We start from the raw sequence: 16,266 nt of genomic DNA, 5'->3' as shown, positions 1-16,266 counted from the left end.
TTCCATTCCTAAATAAGATAGCTACAAAGATAAGAAGCTACAGACCTCCCTCCCAATTTGCCCACCAGGAAATTCCTTGTGGGTAAAGGACAGACAGAACTCAGACATCCCTCTGAGGCTTCCCTGAGACATATGCAGATCTGATTGCTTCCCCTCCCCTATTGTTTATGTAAAAATGATGATTCACTGAGCCAGACTAAATTGTGTATTCAGTGGAAGGCTGATCAGGGACTCAAAATAATGTAGCCTTTTGCCTCTTATCTACTCAAGACCTGGAAGCCCTGGCCTCAAATCCCACTTTACCTGACTGAACCAAGGTACATGTTACACATATTGATTGATGTCTCATGTCTCCCTAAAATGTATAAAACCAAGCAGTGCCCTGACCACCATCGTGAGGACCTCCTGATGCTATGTCCTGGGTGCATCCTTATCCTTGGTGACATAAACTTTCTGAACTGACTGAAACCTTAGATATTTTGAGTTAACAAGAGCCTCGAGGTCCACCGCTCCACCGGTTTCACTACACAGCCTACCTCCTGCACTCTGCTCCTCCAGACATAGACCTGGTGCCCTTCCCTGTGTCATGAACCTGCTGCTCCAGTTACCCGGTCAGCACAGAGCACCCGACCTTGTGTAATACACTTGTTCCTTTGTAAGAAAATACATTCCTCCAGCACAAGGACCTGCCCTCTCTTCATTCATCTAACTCTTCATTCACAGGACACTGCCGAGCGCACAGTAGCAGCTAATAGATATTGTAAATGTACTAATTAATAGCACTTTAATGAATTAAAAGCACATATACATATGCATACACATTCATGCACACATATACATATGTACACCCATGCATGCTCGCATATACATATACACACATGCACGCACATACATACCCATATATGCATTCCATATACACACACATGTATGCACGCATATACATTTGCACACACGTGCATTCATGCAATGCATATACATATGCACACAAATGCACGTACGCATATACATATGCACACATGTGCATTCACACATATACACACACACGCACGCATATACCCACAGACGCATTCACACATATACATACGCACACATGCACGCGTGCATATACATACCACACACGCATTAACGCATATACATATGCACACATGCACGCCCGCATATACTCACACGCATTCACGCATATACATCCGCACACATGCATTCATGCATATACACATGCACACATGGACGCACGCATATACATACACATACACGTGCATTCACACATATACACACGCACACATGCACGCACGCATATACATACTCACACACATGCACACATACACATACACATGCACACACACATATACATACCCACACACGCATTCACGCATATACATACACAAGCATGCACGCATATACCCACACACATTCATGCATATACATATGCACACACATGCATTCACGCATATACATACACACATATTCACACATATACATACACGCACACATATATACATACGCACACACATGCACACATGCATATACATACCCACACATGCATTCATGTATATACATACACACATATTCACACATATACATACACACACATGCACACATATATACATACACACACATGCATGCATGCATATACATACGCACACACGCATTCACGCATATACACACACAGGTATTCACATATATACATATGCACACACAGGCATTCACACATAGGAACATACACATGAACATACATACACATCATGAAAGGAAAATAAATCTCCAGGCCCCCACATCATAAGCTAAAGGGAAAAGTCAAGCTGGGAACTGCTTAGGGCCAACCTGCCTCCCATCCTATTCAAAGTCACCCCTCTGCTCACTGAGAGAAATGCATATCTCATTGTCTCCTTTGCAGAGGCTCATGAGAAACTCAAAAGAATGCAACCATTTGTCCCTTATCTGCCCAGGACCTGGAGGTCCCCTCCCTGATTTGTGTTTTCCTGCCTTTGCTTCGAGTTGTCCCACCTTTCCGGAGGAAGCGATGTTCATCTCATGTATGTCGACTGATGTCTCATGTCTCCCTAGAATGTATAAAACCAAACTGGGCTCCGACCACCTCAGGCACATGTCATCAGGGCGCCCGTTCTCAACCTGCGCAAAATAAACTTTCTAAATTAACTGAGACCTGCCTCAGATGTTTGGGGTTCACACACACGCACATACAAACCAAATTCAAGGTGGGAGGAAATGAGCCGTGATACATTTAACGGTTATTAGGAACAGGTATTGAATTAACAGTTCAGCCCAAAGCCAGACTGTTAACACTTTACTCTTCGTGGCCATTTCACTGAATGTTTATAGAAAAAAGAGAACCACTTGGAAAACAATATGAACAAAACAATCTCTACAAAGAGATGAAGAAATGACTGAAAACAAAGTTTAACATAAAATCTATTATTCGTTATTTTTACCAGAGCTATAAAAACAGGAAATTTTTTAAAGAAGTAACATTTTTACCATGTCCCTCCTCAAGAGAGCACTGCAGGGTTTTGACACGGGAGAAATGTCCCGGTGAAACAGCCATTGCAAAATTATAACTGAGACAGTGAAAGAAACCTGACCTAACCAACTCTATCTTGCTTCTAACCTCCAAGCTGTCCTTTTCATTCCTGGGCTGAGGCCAAACTAACTTTAGGAGAAACTTAAGTTTATAGTTCAACTTTGAAACAAAGATGGTAACAACCCTTTCCCAAAACAAAGCCCCTTCTTGCCTGGGGACTAGACTGCCTTTGTAAGACCTACAAATTAGCTCAAAGATTAGAAATTATGGTTTAGGAGTAACGGAGCTGGAGGCTACAAGATTCTGACCACCCCCCTCCCCGCCACCCAAAATTGCTCCTGGGGATAACATCACTATTGTAAAAGCTAAGATCAGTGCTTCCGATATTTTGCAGACCCTGCACTGAAGGGATCAGCTGGTACCCCACCCCATTAATAAACTGGTTCAGCTGGTCCTGCGGCCCCCACCCAGGAACTGACTCAGCACAAGAGGACAGCTTCGACTCCTGATGATCTCACCTCTGACCTTACCAATCAGAACTCGTGATTCACTGACCCCACCCACCCACCAAATTATCCTTAAAAACTCCCATTCCCAGATTCTTGGGGAGACTGATTGGAGTACTAATAAAACTCCATGTCCCATACAGCCGGCTCTGTGTGAATTACCCTTTCTCTATTGCAATTCCCCTGTCTTGATCAACTGGCTCTATCTAGGCAGCAGACAAGGTGAACCGTTGGGCAGTTACCCCAGTGGCTCGGCTGTGGCTCTCAGCCAGTGACAGCACCACTCATAGGGCCTGCAGGCTTCATGCAGAAGTCACAGCCTGCACACCCACTCACATGCAGAGACAGTGAGGGTCCAGCCGGGGTGCCAGAGAGCACCATGCTGGGGGAGGATCAACAACCCACATCTGGGAGGAATTATTCTGAACCACTTAGAAGAAAAACTGATCATTTACTTATTTTGTTTTTAATTGACCCATAATAACTGCACATATTTTGGGGTACAGCGTGGTGTTTTGATACACACACACGTGAGGCCCCAATCATGGGATTCAGCACATTGAAAACTCCTCCCAATGGCTACTCAGTGCCAACCTCGGCCTGGGTTTCCTCACACTGGCTGAGGGCATCCTTCTCTAGGTCATTGTAAATGAGCCTATGAGAGCCACAGCCTGAGCAAAAAGAAAGTAAACACAAACACAAACAGCAAAAACAGCAAACAGGCAGCCACCCACAAGGTGTGGTGAGCACTAGACACAGAGGATCGCGGACAAGGGGCCCTGGAGACACCACGTGCAGCGTGTGGCCTCAGGTGTGAGGCATCAGGTGTGTGGCATCAGGTGTGCGGCATCAGTTGTGTGGTGTGTGGCATCAGGTGTGCAGTGTCAGGTGTGCGGCGTCAGGCGTGTAGTGTCAGGTGTGCGGCGTCAGGTGTGCGGCGTTAGGTGTGTGGCGTCAGTTGTGTGGTGTGTGGCATCAGGTGTGCGGCGTCAGGTGTGCGGCATCAGGTGTGTGGTGTGTGGCATCAGGTGTGCAGTGTCAGGTGTGCGGCGTCAGGCGTGTAGTGTCAGGTGTGCGGCGTCAGGTGTGCGGCGTTAGGTGTGTGGCGTCAGTTGTGTGGTGTGTGGCATCAGGTGTGCGGCGTCAGGTGTGCGGCATCAGGTGTGTGGTGTGTGGCATCAGGTGTGCAGTGTCAGGTGTGCGGCGTCAGGCGTGTAGTGTCAGGTGTGCGGCGTCAGGTGTGCGGCGTCAGGTGTGTGGCGTCAGTTGTGTGGTGTGTGGCGTCAGGTGTGCGGCGTCAGGTGTGCGGCGTCAGGTGTGCGGCGTCAGGTGTGTGGCATCAGGTGTGTGGTGTGTGGCATCAGGTGTGCAGTGTCAGGTGTGCGGCGTCAGGCGTGTAGTGTCAGGTGTGCGGCGTCAGGTGTGCGGCGTTAGGTGTGTGGCGTCAGTTGTGTGGTGTGTGGCATCAGGTGTGCGGCGTCAGGTGTGCGGCATCAGGTGTGTGGTGTGTGGCATCAGGTGTGCAGTGTCAGGTGTGCGGCGTCAGGCGTGTAGTGTCAGGTGTGCGGCGTCAGGTGTGCGGCGTCAGGTGTGTGGCGTCAGTTGTGTGGTGTGTGGCATCAGGTGTGCGGCGTCAGGTGTGCGGCGTCAGGTGTGCGGCGTCAGGTGTGCGGCGTCAGGTGTGCGGCATCAGGTGTGTGGTGTGTGGCATCAGGTGTGCAGTGTCAGGTGTGCGGCGTCAGGCGTGTAGTGTCAGGTGTGCGGCGTCAGGTGTGCGGCGTCAGGTGTGTGGCGTCAGTTGTGTGGTGTGTGGCATCAGGTGTGCGGCGTCAGGTGTGCGGCGTCAGGTGTGCGGCGTTAGGTGTGTGGCGTCAGTTGTGTGGTGTGTGGCATCAGGTGTGCGGCGTCAGGTGTGCGGCGTCAGGCGTGCGGCGTCAGGTGTGCGGCGTCAGGTGTGCGGCGTCAGGCGTGCGGCGTCAGGTGTGTGGCGTTAGGTGTGTGGCGTCAGTTGTGTGGTGTGTGGCATCAGGTGTGCGGCGTCAGGTGTGCGGCGTCAGGTGTGCGGCGTTAGGTGTGTGGCGTCAGTTGTGTGGTGTGTGGCATCAGGTGTGCGGCGTCAGGTGTGCGGCGTCAGGCGTGCGGCGTCAGGCGTGCGGCGTCAGGTGTGTGGCGTCAGTTGTGTGGTGTGTGGCATCAGGTGTGCGGCGTCAGGTGTGCGGCGTCAGGCGTGTAGTGTCAGGTGTGCGGCGTCAGGTGTGCGGCGTCAGGTGTGTGGCATCAGGTGTGCGGCGTCAGGTGTGCGGCGTCAGGTGTGTGGCATCAGGTGTGCGGCGTCAGGTGTGCGGCGTCAGGCGTGCGGCGTCAGGTGTGCGGCGTCAGGCGTGCAGCGTCAGGTGTGTGGCGTCAGTTGTGTGGTGTGTGGCATCAGGTGTGCGGCGTCAGGTGTGCGGCGTCAGGCGTGTAGTGTCAGGTGTGCGGCGTCAGGTGTGCGGCGTCAGGTGTGCGGCGTCAGGTGTGCGGCGTCAGGTGTGTGGTGTGTGGCATCAGGTGTGCGGCGTCAGGTGTGCGGCGTCAGGTGTGTAGCATCAGGTGTGTAGCGTCAGGTGTGCGGCATCAGGTGTGTGGTGTCGGGTGTGCGGCATCAGGTGTGAGGCATCAGGTGTGTGGCGTCAGGTGTGCAGTGTCAGGTGTGTGGCGTCAGGTGTGCGGCATCAGGTGTGTGGTATGTGGTGTCAGGTACACCCTGGATCTGAGGACAAAGAACACCTACAAGAACCTTCCAGATGTGCAAAAGGAGATTCGAAGCTCACCAGAGTGCAGCCCCTCACGCGCCTCTCTCAAGCTCGAGGGACTTAGCGAATGAAACGCTCGGGTCCACTCGGAACTCCTTAGGGAGCCGGAGGGAGGCTGGGCTGTGCCCTGGCGCCATCCCCCATCCCCCTCAGCCCAGCCAGGGACATACAGGACCTAAATCGAAAACGGCCACCGACCATTTCCAGGGAGCCAGGTGACCTGCCAAGTTCTCTAATAACTAAAGAAAACTTCATTAATTTGATTAGAAATAAAAAGGATAAAGTAACCAATTTAATTAACTAACTTTCCCATGAGAGTCTGACAACCACCAAGAAGAGAGCTCAGCCGACCGTCAACTACAGAGCCCTGGCTGTGGCCTGTGACGGATGCCTGACCCACAATACACGTGAGCCACGGCCATGCAACCCCATGGGATGAAAAACTCGAGACGTGTGTCCATGCGGCCCCAGGTAGATGGCACGAGACCAGGAACACGAGTTCCAGAGTCAGAGCACGGGGAGTACAACAGCAGCCGTCCCACAGCCTGGCTGGGCGGCCAACGGTGGCAGCCCTCACCCTCAGGGCCCGGCCCATCCACCGAGGGGACCTGTCACCAGGTAATGGGGCAGGGACCGCCCTTACGGAGGGGTCAGCATGGGGTTCTCATTCAGACGCAACTCCTGACTGCCGCGGGCCTCAGGGAGGAGATTTGCCTGAGCAGAGACCGCCGCAAGTCCACACCTGCTTCCTTGTCCTTCCTTCCCCGGGGGAATGACTTCAGAGGCCCTGATGGTTCAGCCTAGAGTTAGCAGGAGACCCTACAGGTAGGGGGCCCACAGCCTGTCGACAACTGAAGGCTGAACACACAGGATGTAGAGCCAATTCATAGAATTTCCACAAAAATGAAACTCATTTTGACTTTTAACATCTAATGAGACCAATGGAATATTAATACATAAATAAGGATGGTCTCGGTTAGCTCACTGAAGTTTTCTTGTCCCTGACACAGTGGAGCAGCGGGTTTGGAAACACTTGCCCAAGAGCAGGATGAAGTGTGGGGTTCACGCCCTGTCGGTGGCTCCAGAACAACGATGCCGTCAGGCCGGGATGACTTTCCCGCTGCCGTGTCTAGTGGTTTACTGGAAATACCGAAACAGCACTTACCAGTCTAAAGTTTATTTAGTAATAATAGTTTCAAAGGTTTTTTTGAGTCAAGAATGTAGGAAAATAAAAAGCCATCTGATGCTCCAATGAGTAAGTGTGTGACAGTACCTACAGATGCTTTCTATGAATTGTCTCCTACTATTTACAGAAAGCACATCTTCCTCCTTCAAATGCTTGTTAAAGTTTTCCTCTCCGTTTTTTTTTTTTTTTTTTTTTTTTTTTTTTTCTGAAACAAGAGTCTGGCTCTGTCACCCAGGCTGGAGTGCAATGGCATGATCTCAGCTCACCGCAACCTCCGCCTCCCAGGTTCAAGCGATTCTCCTGCCTCAGCTTCCCCAGTAGCTAGGATTACAGGTGCACACCACCACGCCTGGCTAATTTCTGTATTTTTAGTAGAGACAGGGTTCACTATGTTGGTCAGGCCGATCTCGAACTCCTGACCTCATGATCCATCCGCCTCGGCCTCCCAAAGTGCTGGGATTGCAGGTGTGAGCCACCCTGCCTGGTCCACTCTGATTTTTTTTATCTTGCCCAAATCTGGGGAGTCATGTTCTACAAACCATCAATTCTCACCAGATGGGTTTTACTTAACCCTATATATCATGATGCCTGACTTTCCAACCTGACTCTGGCATAATACTATGAGACAAGGAAGAAAATCCAAATATTTTACTCTAAAATATGTTTCTTTGCCGTATCTTGAAACGGCCCTGCAAAGCTGTCCTTTGTGGGGGAAAATGTGCATCTGGGAAGAATCTCTGCTCACATAGCTAGATTTCTTTCTTCCAAGCCCTCCCAATCCTAAAGAGATTAAGACTCTAGCACCTTTTAAAGGTCTGAATAGGAAATATTTGTCACCTATTGTCTCTAAGGGCAGCCACTATGAGACTTCAAAAAGAATATTGGTCTCCACAATCTTGTATCTTAACCTGAACATTTCCTTTCTACTGAACCCAGGTCTTCACGGAAACTTAACCAATTGTCAACTAGAAAATGTTTCCATTTACCTAGAGCCTGAAAGCCCCCCACACACCCACCAGCTTTGAGTTGTTCCCCCTTTCTGGACCAAACTCATGTATTTCTGAAATGTATTTGATTGATGTCTCCTGCCTCCCTAAAATATATAAAACCAAGCTGCTCCCCGACCACCTTGGCACACATTCTCAGGACCTCCTGGGGGCTGTGTCACGGGGGCCATGCTCACTCATATTAGTCTCAGAATAAATGTCTTCGAATATTTTACAGAGTTTGACTCTTTTTGTCAACAGACATATTGTGTAGTGGGGAAGCCTGGGCTTCAGTGTAGCCATCACCCGAATATTGTACACGGTACCCCTTCATTTCTCATCCCTCACCTCCCTCCCACCCTCTCACCTCCAAGTCTCCAGTGTCTTTTATCCCACCAAGTCCACGTGTGCACAATATTTACCCCACCTGTAAGTGAGAACATGGGATTTAACTTTCTGTTTCTGAGTGGTTTAAGACAGTGGCCTCCAGTTCCAACCACTGGAGCTGCATAAGACCTGATTTCATTCTTGTTATGGCTGAGTAGTGTTCCACTGTGTGTCTGTATCACATGCTCTTTATCCATTCCTCTGTTGACAGACACTTAGTTTGATTCCACAACTTTGGGATTGTGAATCGTGCTGCAATAAACATACAAGACTGCAGGCATCTTTTTTTTTTTTTTTTTTTTTTTTTTTTGAGACGGAGTCTCGCTCTGTCGCCCAGTCTGGAGTGCAGTGGCCGGATCTCAGCTCTCTGCAAGCTCCGCCTCCCGGGTTTACGCCATTCTCCTGCCTCAGCCTCTCGAGTAACTGGGACTACAGGCGCCCGCCACCTCGCCCAGCTAGTTTTTTTGTATTTTTTAGTAGAGACAGGGTTTCACCGTGTTAGCCAGGATGGTCTCGATCCCTGACCTCGTGATCCGCCCGTCTCGGCCTCCCAAAGTGCTGGGATTACAGGCTTGAGCCACCACGCCTGACCTACAGGCATCTTTTTTATGCAATGATTTCTTTTCCTATGGGTCGGTGCCCTGTCGTGGGATTTCTGGATCCAATGGTAGTTCTATTTTTAGTTCTTTGAGAAATCTCCATCCTGTTTTCCATAGAAAAAATTAGTTCTAATTTGTACTAATTTAGACTCCCACCCACAGTGTCTTAAGTGTTCCCTTTTCTCCACATCCTTGCCAACATCTGCTGATTTCTGGTGCAAGATGAAACTCTTGTTCGAGGCTTCATTTGGCATCTGGAATAAACACACATGTAGCTGCTTCTCTCACGTCACCACCAGGGAAAGCCAAAGGTTGAGCCCTGGAGTGCCCACGCCAGCAGCAGGTCATGGAGCTCTTGTGGGTAAATGATGGCCCAACTGAAAAAGGAAGGCAGATCCAATGGTTGCAACTCAAATAGGCCCCTTAAAACTGCCAGGATTGGGCTTGGACTAAGCAAGCAATTTTTGGGCGCCGACTGTATGCTAGTAAGGGATGGCTCTGACCTCAAGGTGAGAATCTCACAGGAGAGAGGATTAACCACACGTCATTCTAAATGCACTGATGAGCCCTGGAACAGCAGTGTAGGCACAAGACCAAGCAAGGGGCCAAGTCCAACTACTGAGAGGCCAGGGAGGCCTCCTCGGGAGGTAGTGGAGACTGAGCCTGGACAGTTGGGTTTGCCTGTGACCCAGGCCACAGAGCAGAAGCACAGAGTGCAGCTGGTGGACGCTCAGCTCCACCTTCTGAGAGCCCTGGGCTGAAGTGCCAGGGACCAGGCCTGAAGGGGTCAATCCTGTGTTTCAGAGTCAGCCCCGTTCACCGTTCATCGTCAGGTGGGTGCAGTTGGAAAGCCAGTGTGGAGCCTCAGCTGCTCTGTGGGGTCAGAGCTTAGGTGCCGGTGGTGCCTGCTCAGATCTCACCCCCACTCCGTCTGGGGCTCTGGGGGGATGAGGATGCCCCATGCTCCACGTTCATGATGGTGCGACTCTGAGGACAAAGCAGGCCTCTTCTTGGCAGGTAGAGCATGTGTGTCACACAGGAGCAGGCCCCGATGCCCTCCTGTGACTGTCCAGGCCACCACAGAAGCTGACTGGGGCCTGAGAGAATCGCCCAGCCCAGCAACCCAGGCTTCATGTGGGCCCACAGCTTGCGACTGGGTCTGAGGCATCACCAAGGACACTGACGGGGTCAAGGCACGAGAAGGCGGCGCAGGGTCTGCATGCAGCCTTGGGCTTTTATCCTAAAAGCTGCTGGGGCCTCTGAAGAACTGGCAGGGAAGATAAAAATGACCCGGATAGGGTTTTGAAGGCACAGGTCAACAGCGGGTGGTGATGGGCGGAGACAAGCCTGTGGGGACAGTTGCTGGGGAGCAACTGCAGGCCGCAGGTGGGACAGAAGATGGCAGCACTAGGCCTCCCACACCTGCACCTATGCGGGTGCAGTGTCACCTTCCTGAGGTCTGCACACCCACAGAGGGTGACAGAGGGGCTGTGCTGTGGTAAGCGGGGTGGGTGCAGAGGCACCAGCCGAGGGGTGCTGCATTGCCTGTGGGGCCGGGTACAAAACACAGCAGGCACTGCCGGGCTCCTGCTGCCTTCTCTGGGCCACACAGTGGGCGGTGGGGGGTCAGGCCCGGGCCCCTCTAGCTGGTACAGCTGTCCCCTCCTCCTTCAAGGCTCAGCCCAGGACCACCTCCTGGGGAACACTTTCCCTGCCCCCACCTTGTTCAGAGGCCCCACAGACCACTTGGTAAACTGAATACACCTCCTGCCTCTGACTCAGAAGGTGATCCTGAGGACGACACCGCGATGCTTTCCACACGAGTCTGCACCGTGCGGCTCAGAACGCGCTCACTCCACATCCGTGAGTGAGCAGATGAGGCCCTTGCCCCACAACAGTGCACTTCCGCGCCGAAACGGTCGCCCTTCACTGCAGTGTTTTTAGACACACAGAACCAGCCCTTCAAGAAGCCGTGCGGTCATCCAATGTGTAAAACGGATAAAGGCAGAAGTCTCCCGGCGGACTGGGCACAAGGATGCTCTGCTGTGGACGCCAACGGCACCCCTGGGCAGTGCCTGTGCCTCCGAGGAGCTGCAAACCTGGACTCTAAAGAGTCCTCACTACAACACATCAGCAGCCGCCCTTCTCCTGACGGCACATTTCTCATTTCCTCGTAAGAAGAGCAGAGTTCTGATCTGAAAGGCCACAGTTGCCGTCATTCATGGCCGGTCCTCCAACATCACTGTAATTCGTAACAGTCCTCCTTCACGATTTCCTCGTTAACTCCTCATCATCATCATTGCTGATTTCTGACATATATTTAGAACCAACACGTTCATTACAGTAAATTAAATGGGACAAGAATGAAATTTGATGCTTTAAGTCTTGAAAATAAATGTATTACAATCAAGCCAACAAAATATAAACACCTTTCTAAAAACAAATCTTAATTATGCTACCAACTCACTTCCTGTATCTTCATTCTCCAAGTCAATACTATTTTAGGGCTTGAATTATTCTAAAAAATCTAATATGCTGCTTCCAATACAACATATTTTAAAAGTCAGAAAAAAGTTAAATGTAAACACAGTCTCATCTGGCTCCTCAAGTCTCCTCAGTTATTGAAATAAAAGATAATACCCCAAAGAAGCCAAAATGAAATTAGCACTAGAGGAAGAGAGGAAAAACAGGTATCAGACTGTGGAATTCACTATGCCTGCTGTCCACAGGCTCCCGAGGCGAGCCAGGCCCAGCGCCTCCGTCCTCCTCCCTTGGCAGTGTGCACGGGGAGCCACCACAGTGACCAGGCAGGTGCACTTAGCACATGCTAAGAGATTTACATACATTTAACCCTTTAACAGAGAAAAGCTTTATATATGCAAAAGGTTAGAAACTCTTCTATTATGAAACGGGAACAGACAGGAAAGGAAACAAAATTGCAAGATCACACCAAATAGCATCATATTATTTTCCAAAATAATTCTCTTGAAAATATTAGAAAATTGGTTAGCTAAAGTTAAAAGAATTATCTTTACCATTATCTTAAACCTCGCATGTTATTTTTTAAGTTATAAATTAGAAAGCATTGAAAACTTTGAAATCATATTTTGCATTTGCAACCTAAACATCTGAAACAATTTAAAACAAATTTGGGAACTAAATTGAAAAAAATCTCAGACTGAGCTCTAATAGGCCAAGTTTTAATCTAGACCAAGTTTCATGGCTCTGTCATAAACCCCATAAAGAAAAGAACAAAAAGAGAAAGAAAATAGGGATTTATAATGGAAATGCTGACAGACCATTTTCCAAACACCAAAAATAAATTATAATTGGCTTTGCAATGACCACCTTTAATAAGAGTCATGCACAACCAATACAAAAATTAAATGAACTAGGAAATATTTTTTCTAATAATTGACAATGTTTGAGACAAGAAGCAGCAAGTGTCAAAAAGCATGGTAAGAAATATGTTTTAAATGTAAAATTGGCTGGGAGCAGTGGCTCATGCTTGTAATCCCAGCACTTTGGGAGGCCAAGGCAGGCAGATCACCTGAGGTGAGGAGTTTGAGACCAGCCTGGCCAACATGGTGAAATCCTCTCTCTACTAAAACTACAAAATTTAGCCAGGCATAGGGGCACGTGCCTGTAATCCCAGCTACTTGGGAGGCTGAGGAAGGAGAATCCTTGAACCCAGGAGGCGAAGGTTGCAGTGAGCCAAGATCACGCAAGTGCACTCCAGCCTGGGCGACAAGAGCGAGACCTCACCTCAAAAAAAAAAAAAATGTAAAATTTACAACATGAAAGAAATTTCACGTATAAGATTCATTTATCTTCACAACTGAAATTTTTAAACTCAAGAATGACGATATTCGGGAAATTTAGCCAATTCTCACTTAACTGTATTATCTAAAGACTCACAGACTTTAGAAAAACTGACCAGACAGACAACTGCACAACATCTCCGGAGAGACTTTCCTTGTTAGCAATCTGTATCTTTAGATAAATTTTTATACACTGCATTTGGAGAATAATACATCAACAAATTTCAAATACTATTTGTCAAACTTTAACCTCTGCAATCTACATGCTGACGAGTCTTTTTAAGAAACCATTTCTTCTCTAGATTTACATCTACTTTCTTGTACAAAGAATCCAATCCTTTGCTTTCTGTTGGTAACAGCAAGTCACAGTTCAATTCGGCGCATGTCAAGGGAGCAGATTCCAGGTTCTAGGTACCACCAAGATCAGACAGAAAGACGGTGCAAACCCTAGTCTGCACTCAGGTATCTTAAAGTCAAACGTCTTTGCGTGCACGTTTCCTAAATAAATTTAGTAGGTCAGACTTATACTTTAACATTCTACATCCAAATATTAGCTATTGATATCTCATTAAGCTGCACTTGAATTTAAAAGGAATCATAATACCTAAAAAATAACATGGGTTGGCTGGGTGCAGTGGCTCACACCTGTAATCCCAGCACTCTGGGAGGCCAAGGCGGGCGGATCACGAGGTCAGGAGTTCAAGACTAGCCTGGCCAACATGGTGAAACTCCGTCTCTACTAAAAGTACAAAAATTAGCCAAGGGTTGTGGCACGTGCCTGTAAACCCAGCTACTTGGGAGCCTGAGGCAGGAGAATCGCTGGAACCCGGGAGGTGGAGGTTGCAGTGAGCTGAGATCATGGCACTGCACTCCAGCCAGGGCGACAGAGCAAGACTCCATCTCAAAAAAAAAAGAAGAAGAAGAAGAAAGAAGAAAAAACAAATAAGATGGGTATTAGGCTAACAATCATTTTAAAAGTTAATAACTCAATTATTAAATTCATTTAAAAGCCCAGAAATATATAAAATCTAATAATCAAATCTTTGCCTAATCTTGACAGATCTTACTGTGAAATTAGTAGCATCAGATCACGGCTCTCAAATACCAACAGTGCTGCCTATTCTCATTGTCGATTACCAAACTGACTTCTTTTTCCTTCACAGCTTTCCCAGAAAACATAGAAACCTGGAGTATTACACACAGCAGTGATTCAACTAATTCGCACTTGGTTTGTGGAGTGTGCCATTTTAATAGCCTCATAAAGAAGTTACAGAATTCTTCAAAGGGATTCCTTCATTCATCTGACAGACCCACTGCAGTGTTTAAAAACATGTTTGCTCTGGTTTATATGCAGGAAGCATCTAAACAAAAAGGGAAAATGCAGAAGAATAATCTTTTCTCCAACAACTCTCTGCAAGCTGGTATTTCCGTGGTGTTATTCAAACCAGAAAAGCCTTCTCCTATTGAAACTTGAAATGTCCTATTGATGAACTGGGTGGTGGACGGGTGGAAGATTAAAAGGAAGGCAAGATAAAGATGCCTATCAGAGCCTTTAAACCCCCACTTCTCCAACCAAGGCTACCCCACAGGGAGGGCACGGAGGTCGGCTTCGCCTCCACAGGCAGCTTCCCCAGGCGTCTTCCTGACCTCCAAAGCTCTGACTACCCCACACTGCCAAGTCCCTGGATCTGCCTCTCTGAAGAGCCATCCAGACCGACATGTAGGGAGACCATCTTCCTGGACACGGAGCCTCTGAATCCCAGGGTCTCTCATGCTGCACCCATTAACAAAGTCTTCCTGTGGCCCTGACACCTCCATCTCCCCTTTATCCAGACGAGATGCAGGAACAAATCTGCTTCAATGTAATTTAACTTAACAGCCTAGAATCTTTGCTCTTTCCAATTTGAACTGATTTAAAAACTTTATAATCAGACCATACCTGTCCTGTTAAACAGAAATTTAAAGATTCAAAATGTGGGCCGGGCACGGTGGTTCACGCCTGTAATCCCTGCACTTTGGGAGGCTGAGGCAGGCTGATCACGAGGTCAGGAGTTCGAGACCAGCCTGGCCAACATGATGAAACCCCGTCTCTACTAAAAATACCAAAAACAATTAGCCGGGCATGGTGGTTCATGCCTGTAATCCCAGCTACTCAGGAGGCTGAGGCAGGAGAATCGCCTGAACCCAGGAAAGCAGAGGTTGCAGTGAGCGGAGATAGTGCCACTGCACTCCCACCTGGGTGACAGAGTGAGACTTTCTCTCAAAAAAAAAAAAAAAAAAGATGCAAAATGTGTTAACTTGTGGATAACAAAGTCTGTTTAACCAACGTTGCAATACTTCACTTAGCAAAATGATACCCTGAATCATAATATAAATGCCAGAGGCATTGTAAGTTAAATCCTTGACTTGGAAAACCTTTCCGGGCGTATCAACAACCAAAATTACAGTTTTAGTCCTAAGAAATGCAGTTTTGTTCCCAAGACTTAGACCCCCTCTTGGGTAACCAAGTGTCTTTTGAACCATGCAGCTATCAGACAATGAATTCATCAAATGTCTCTCCTGTAATGCCAACCTTTGAACCCATTGCTGTGGATATTTGTAAACTTTGTCTCTGTCAAAATGGACTGGCTGTATCCAACAGCCTCCACCTTCAAAAAAAGCTATTGATTTAGCAAGGCTGCCCCACAGGCCGTAGAACCTATGTGTCTACCACGCAATCCACTATTGCTGAAAATACGCAACCCTATAAAGTTTTATGTGAGAATGTTTTCCTAGTAAAATCTTAGTATGAGCCTATAAAATAGTCAAACACAAAAGTACAAAACTTAACATTCAACATCATACTAAAGTATGTCCTAGGGCCAAACATCGAGGCTTCGAATAATTAATGATCAATAAAAATTAACATTGAATTTGGTAGCAAACACTGCTAAAATGGCATCATACATTTGTATCTGTGAAATGCTTTAAACACATAGTTGTACAGATGATGTATATTATCCAAAAACTGACTCACTTTATTTTGGCAGATTTGATGGACAGGCCGCGAGTGGGCTTCTGCTATCACCGCTGCACTGCAGCCGGCGTTGAGGTCGAACACTTCCACAGTCCTGTTCCGGCCAGCTGCGAGAACGATGTCTGCGATAATCCAGTTAGGGAGCTCCTCTCAACACTCGTACCCATGGGGAAGGGACAGTCCATCTCTTTTACTAATAAAAACTTTGGAATATTAGAAGACTCAAGAATGGATGACTAGTTAAGAATTTCTGAAGTTCCGCCTGAAACGTCCTGAGCCCACTCCAGCCCCACCCCATCTGGCCCCAGGCATTGGGAAGAGCAGGTGGGCGGGGTTGGGGAGCTGCTTAGGGAAAGGGAGACCACCTCAGTGCCTGTTTTGAAGTGGGAGTTCCAGCTTTAGATACGTGGTATTTGAGATGCCCATGAAACACC

The 16,266-nt window shown here is 48.2% G+C and overlaps 1 protein-coding gene across 8 annotated transcripts in view; it reads right to left on the bottom strand.

The window, feature by feature from the left end:
• Nucleotides 1–16,266, bottom strand: part of WDR27 (WD repeat domain 27) — a 246,079-nt gene that overhangs the window by 162,722 nt on the left and 67,091 nt on the right. For 7 of the 8 annotated variants that reach the window (XM_073022250.1, XM_073022253.1, XM_038001231.2 and 4 more), the window contains one exon: nucleotides 15,833–15,954. In XM_073022250.1, the coding sequence (XP_072878351.1) occupies nucleotides 15,833–15,954 (122 nt within the window). Of the gene's footprint in view, nucleotides 1–15,832; nucleotides 16,054–16,266 lie in introns of those variants that run through there. The other variant, XM_073022254.1, reaches the window with a different exon arrangement.

Source organism: Chlorocebus sabaeus, chromosome 13 (assembly GCF_047675955.1).
Source record: "Chlorocebus sabaeus isolate Y175 chromosome 13, mChlSab1.0.hap1, whole genome shotgun sequence".
Classification (NCBI taxonomy): domain Eukaryota; kingdom Metazoa; phylum Chordata; class Mammalia; order Primates; family Cercopithecidae; genus Chlorocebus; species Chlorocebus sabaeus.
Note: the sequence above shows the minus strand (reverse complement) of the source record. Positions and strands in the feature narration are given on the sequence as shown.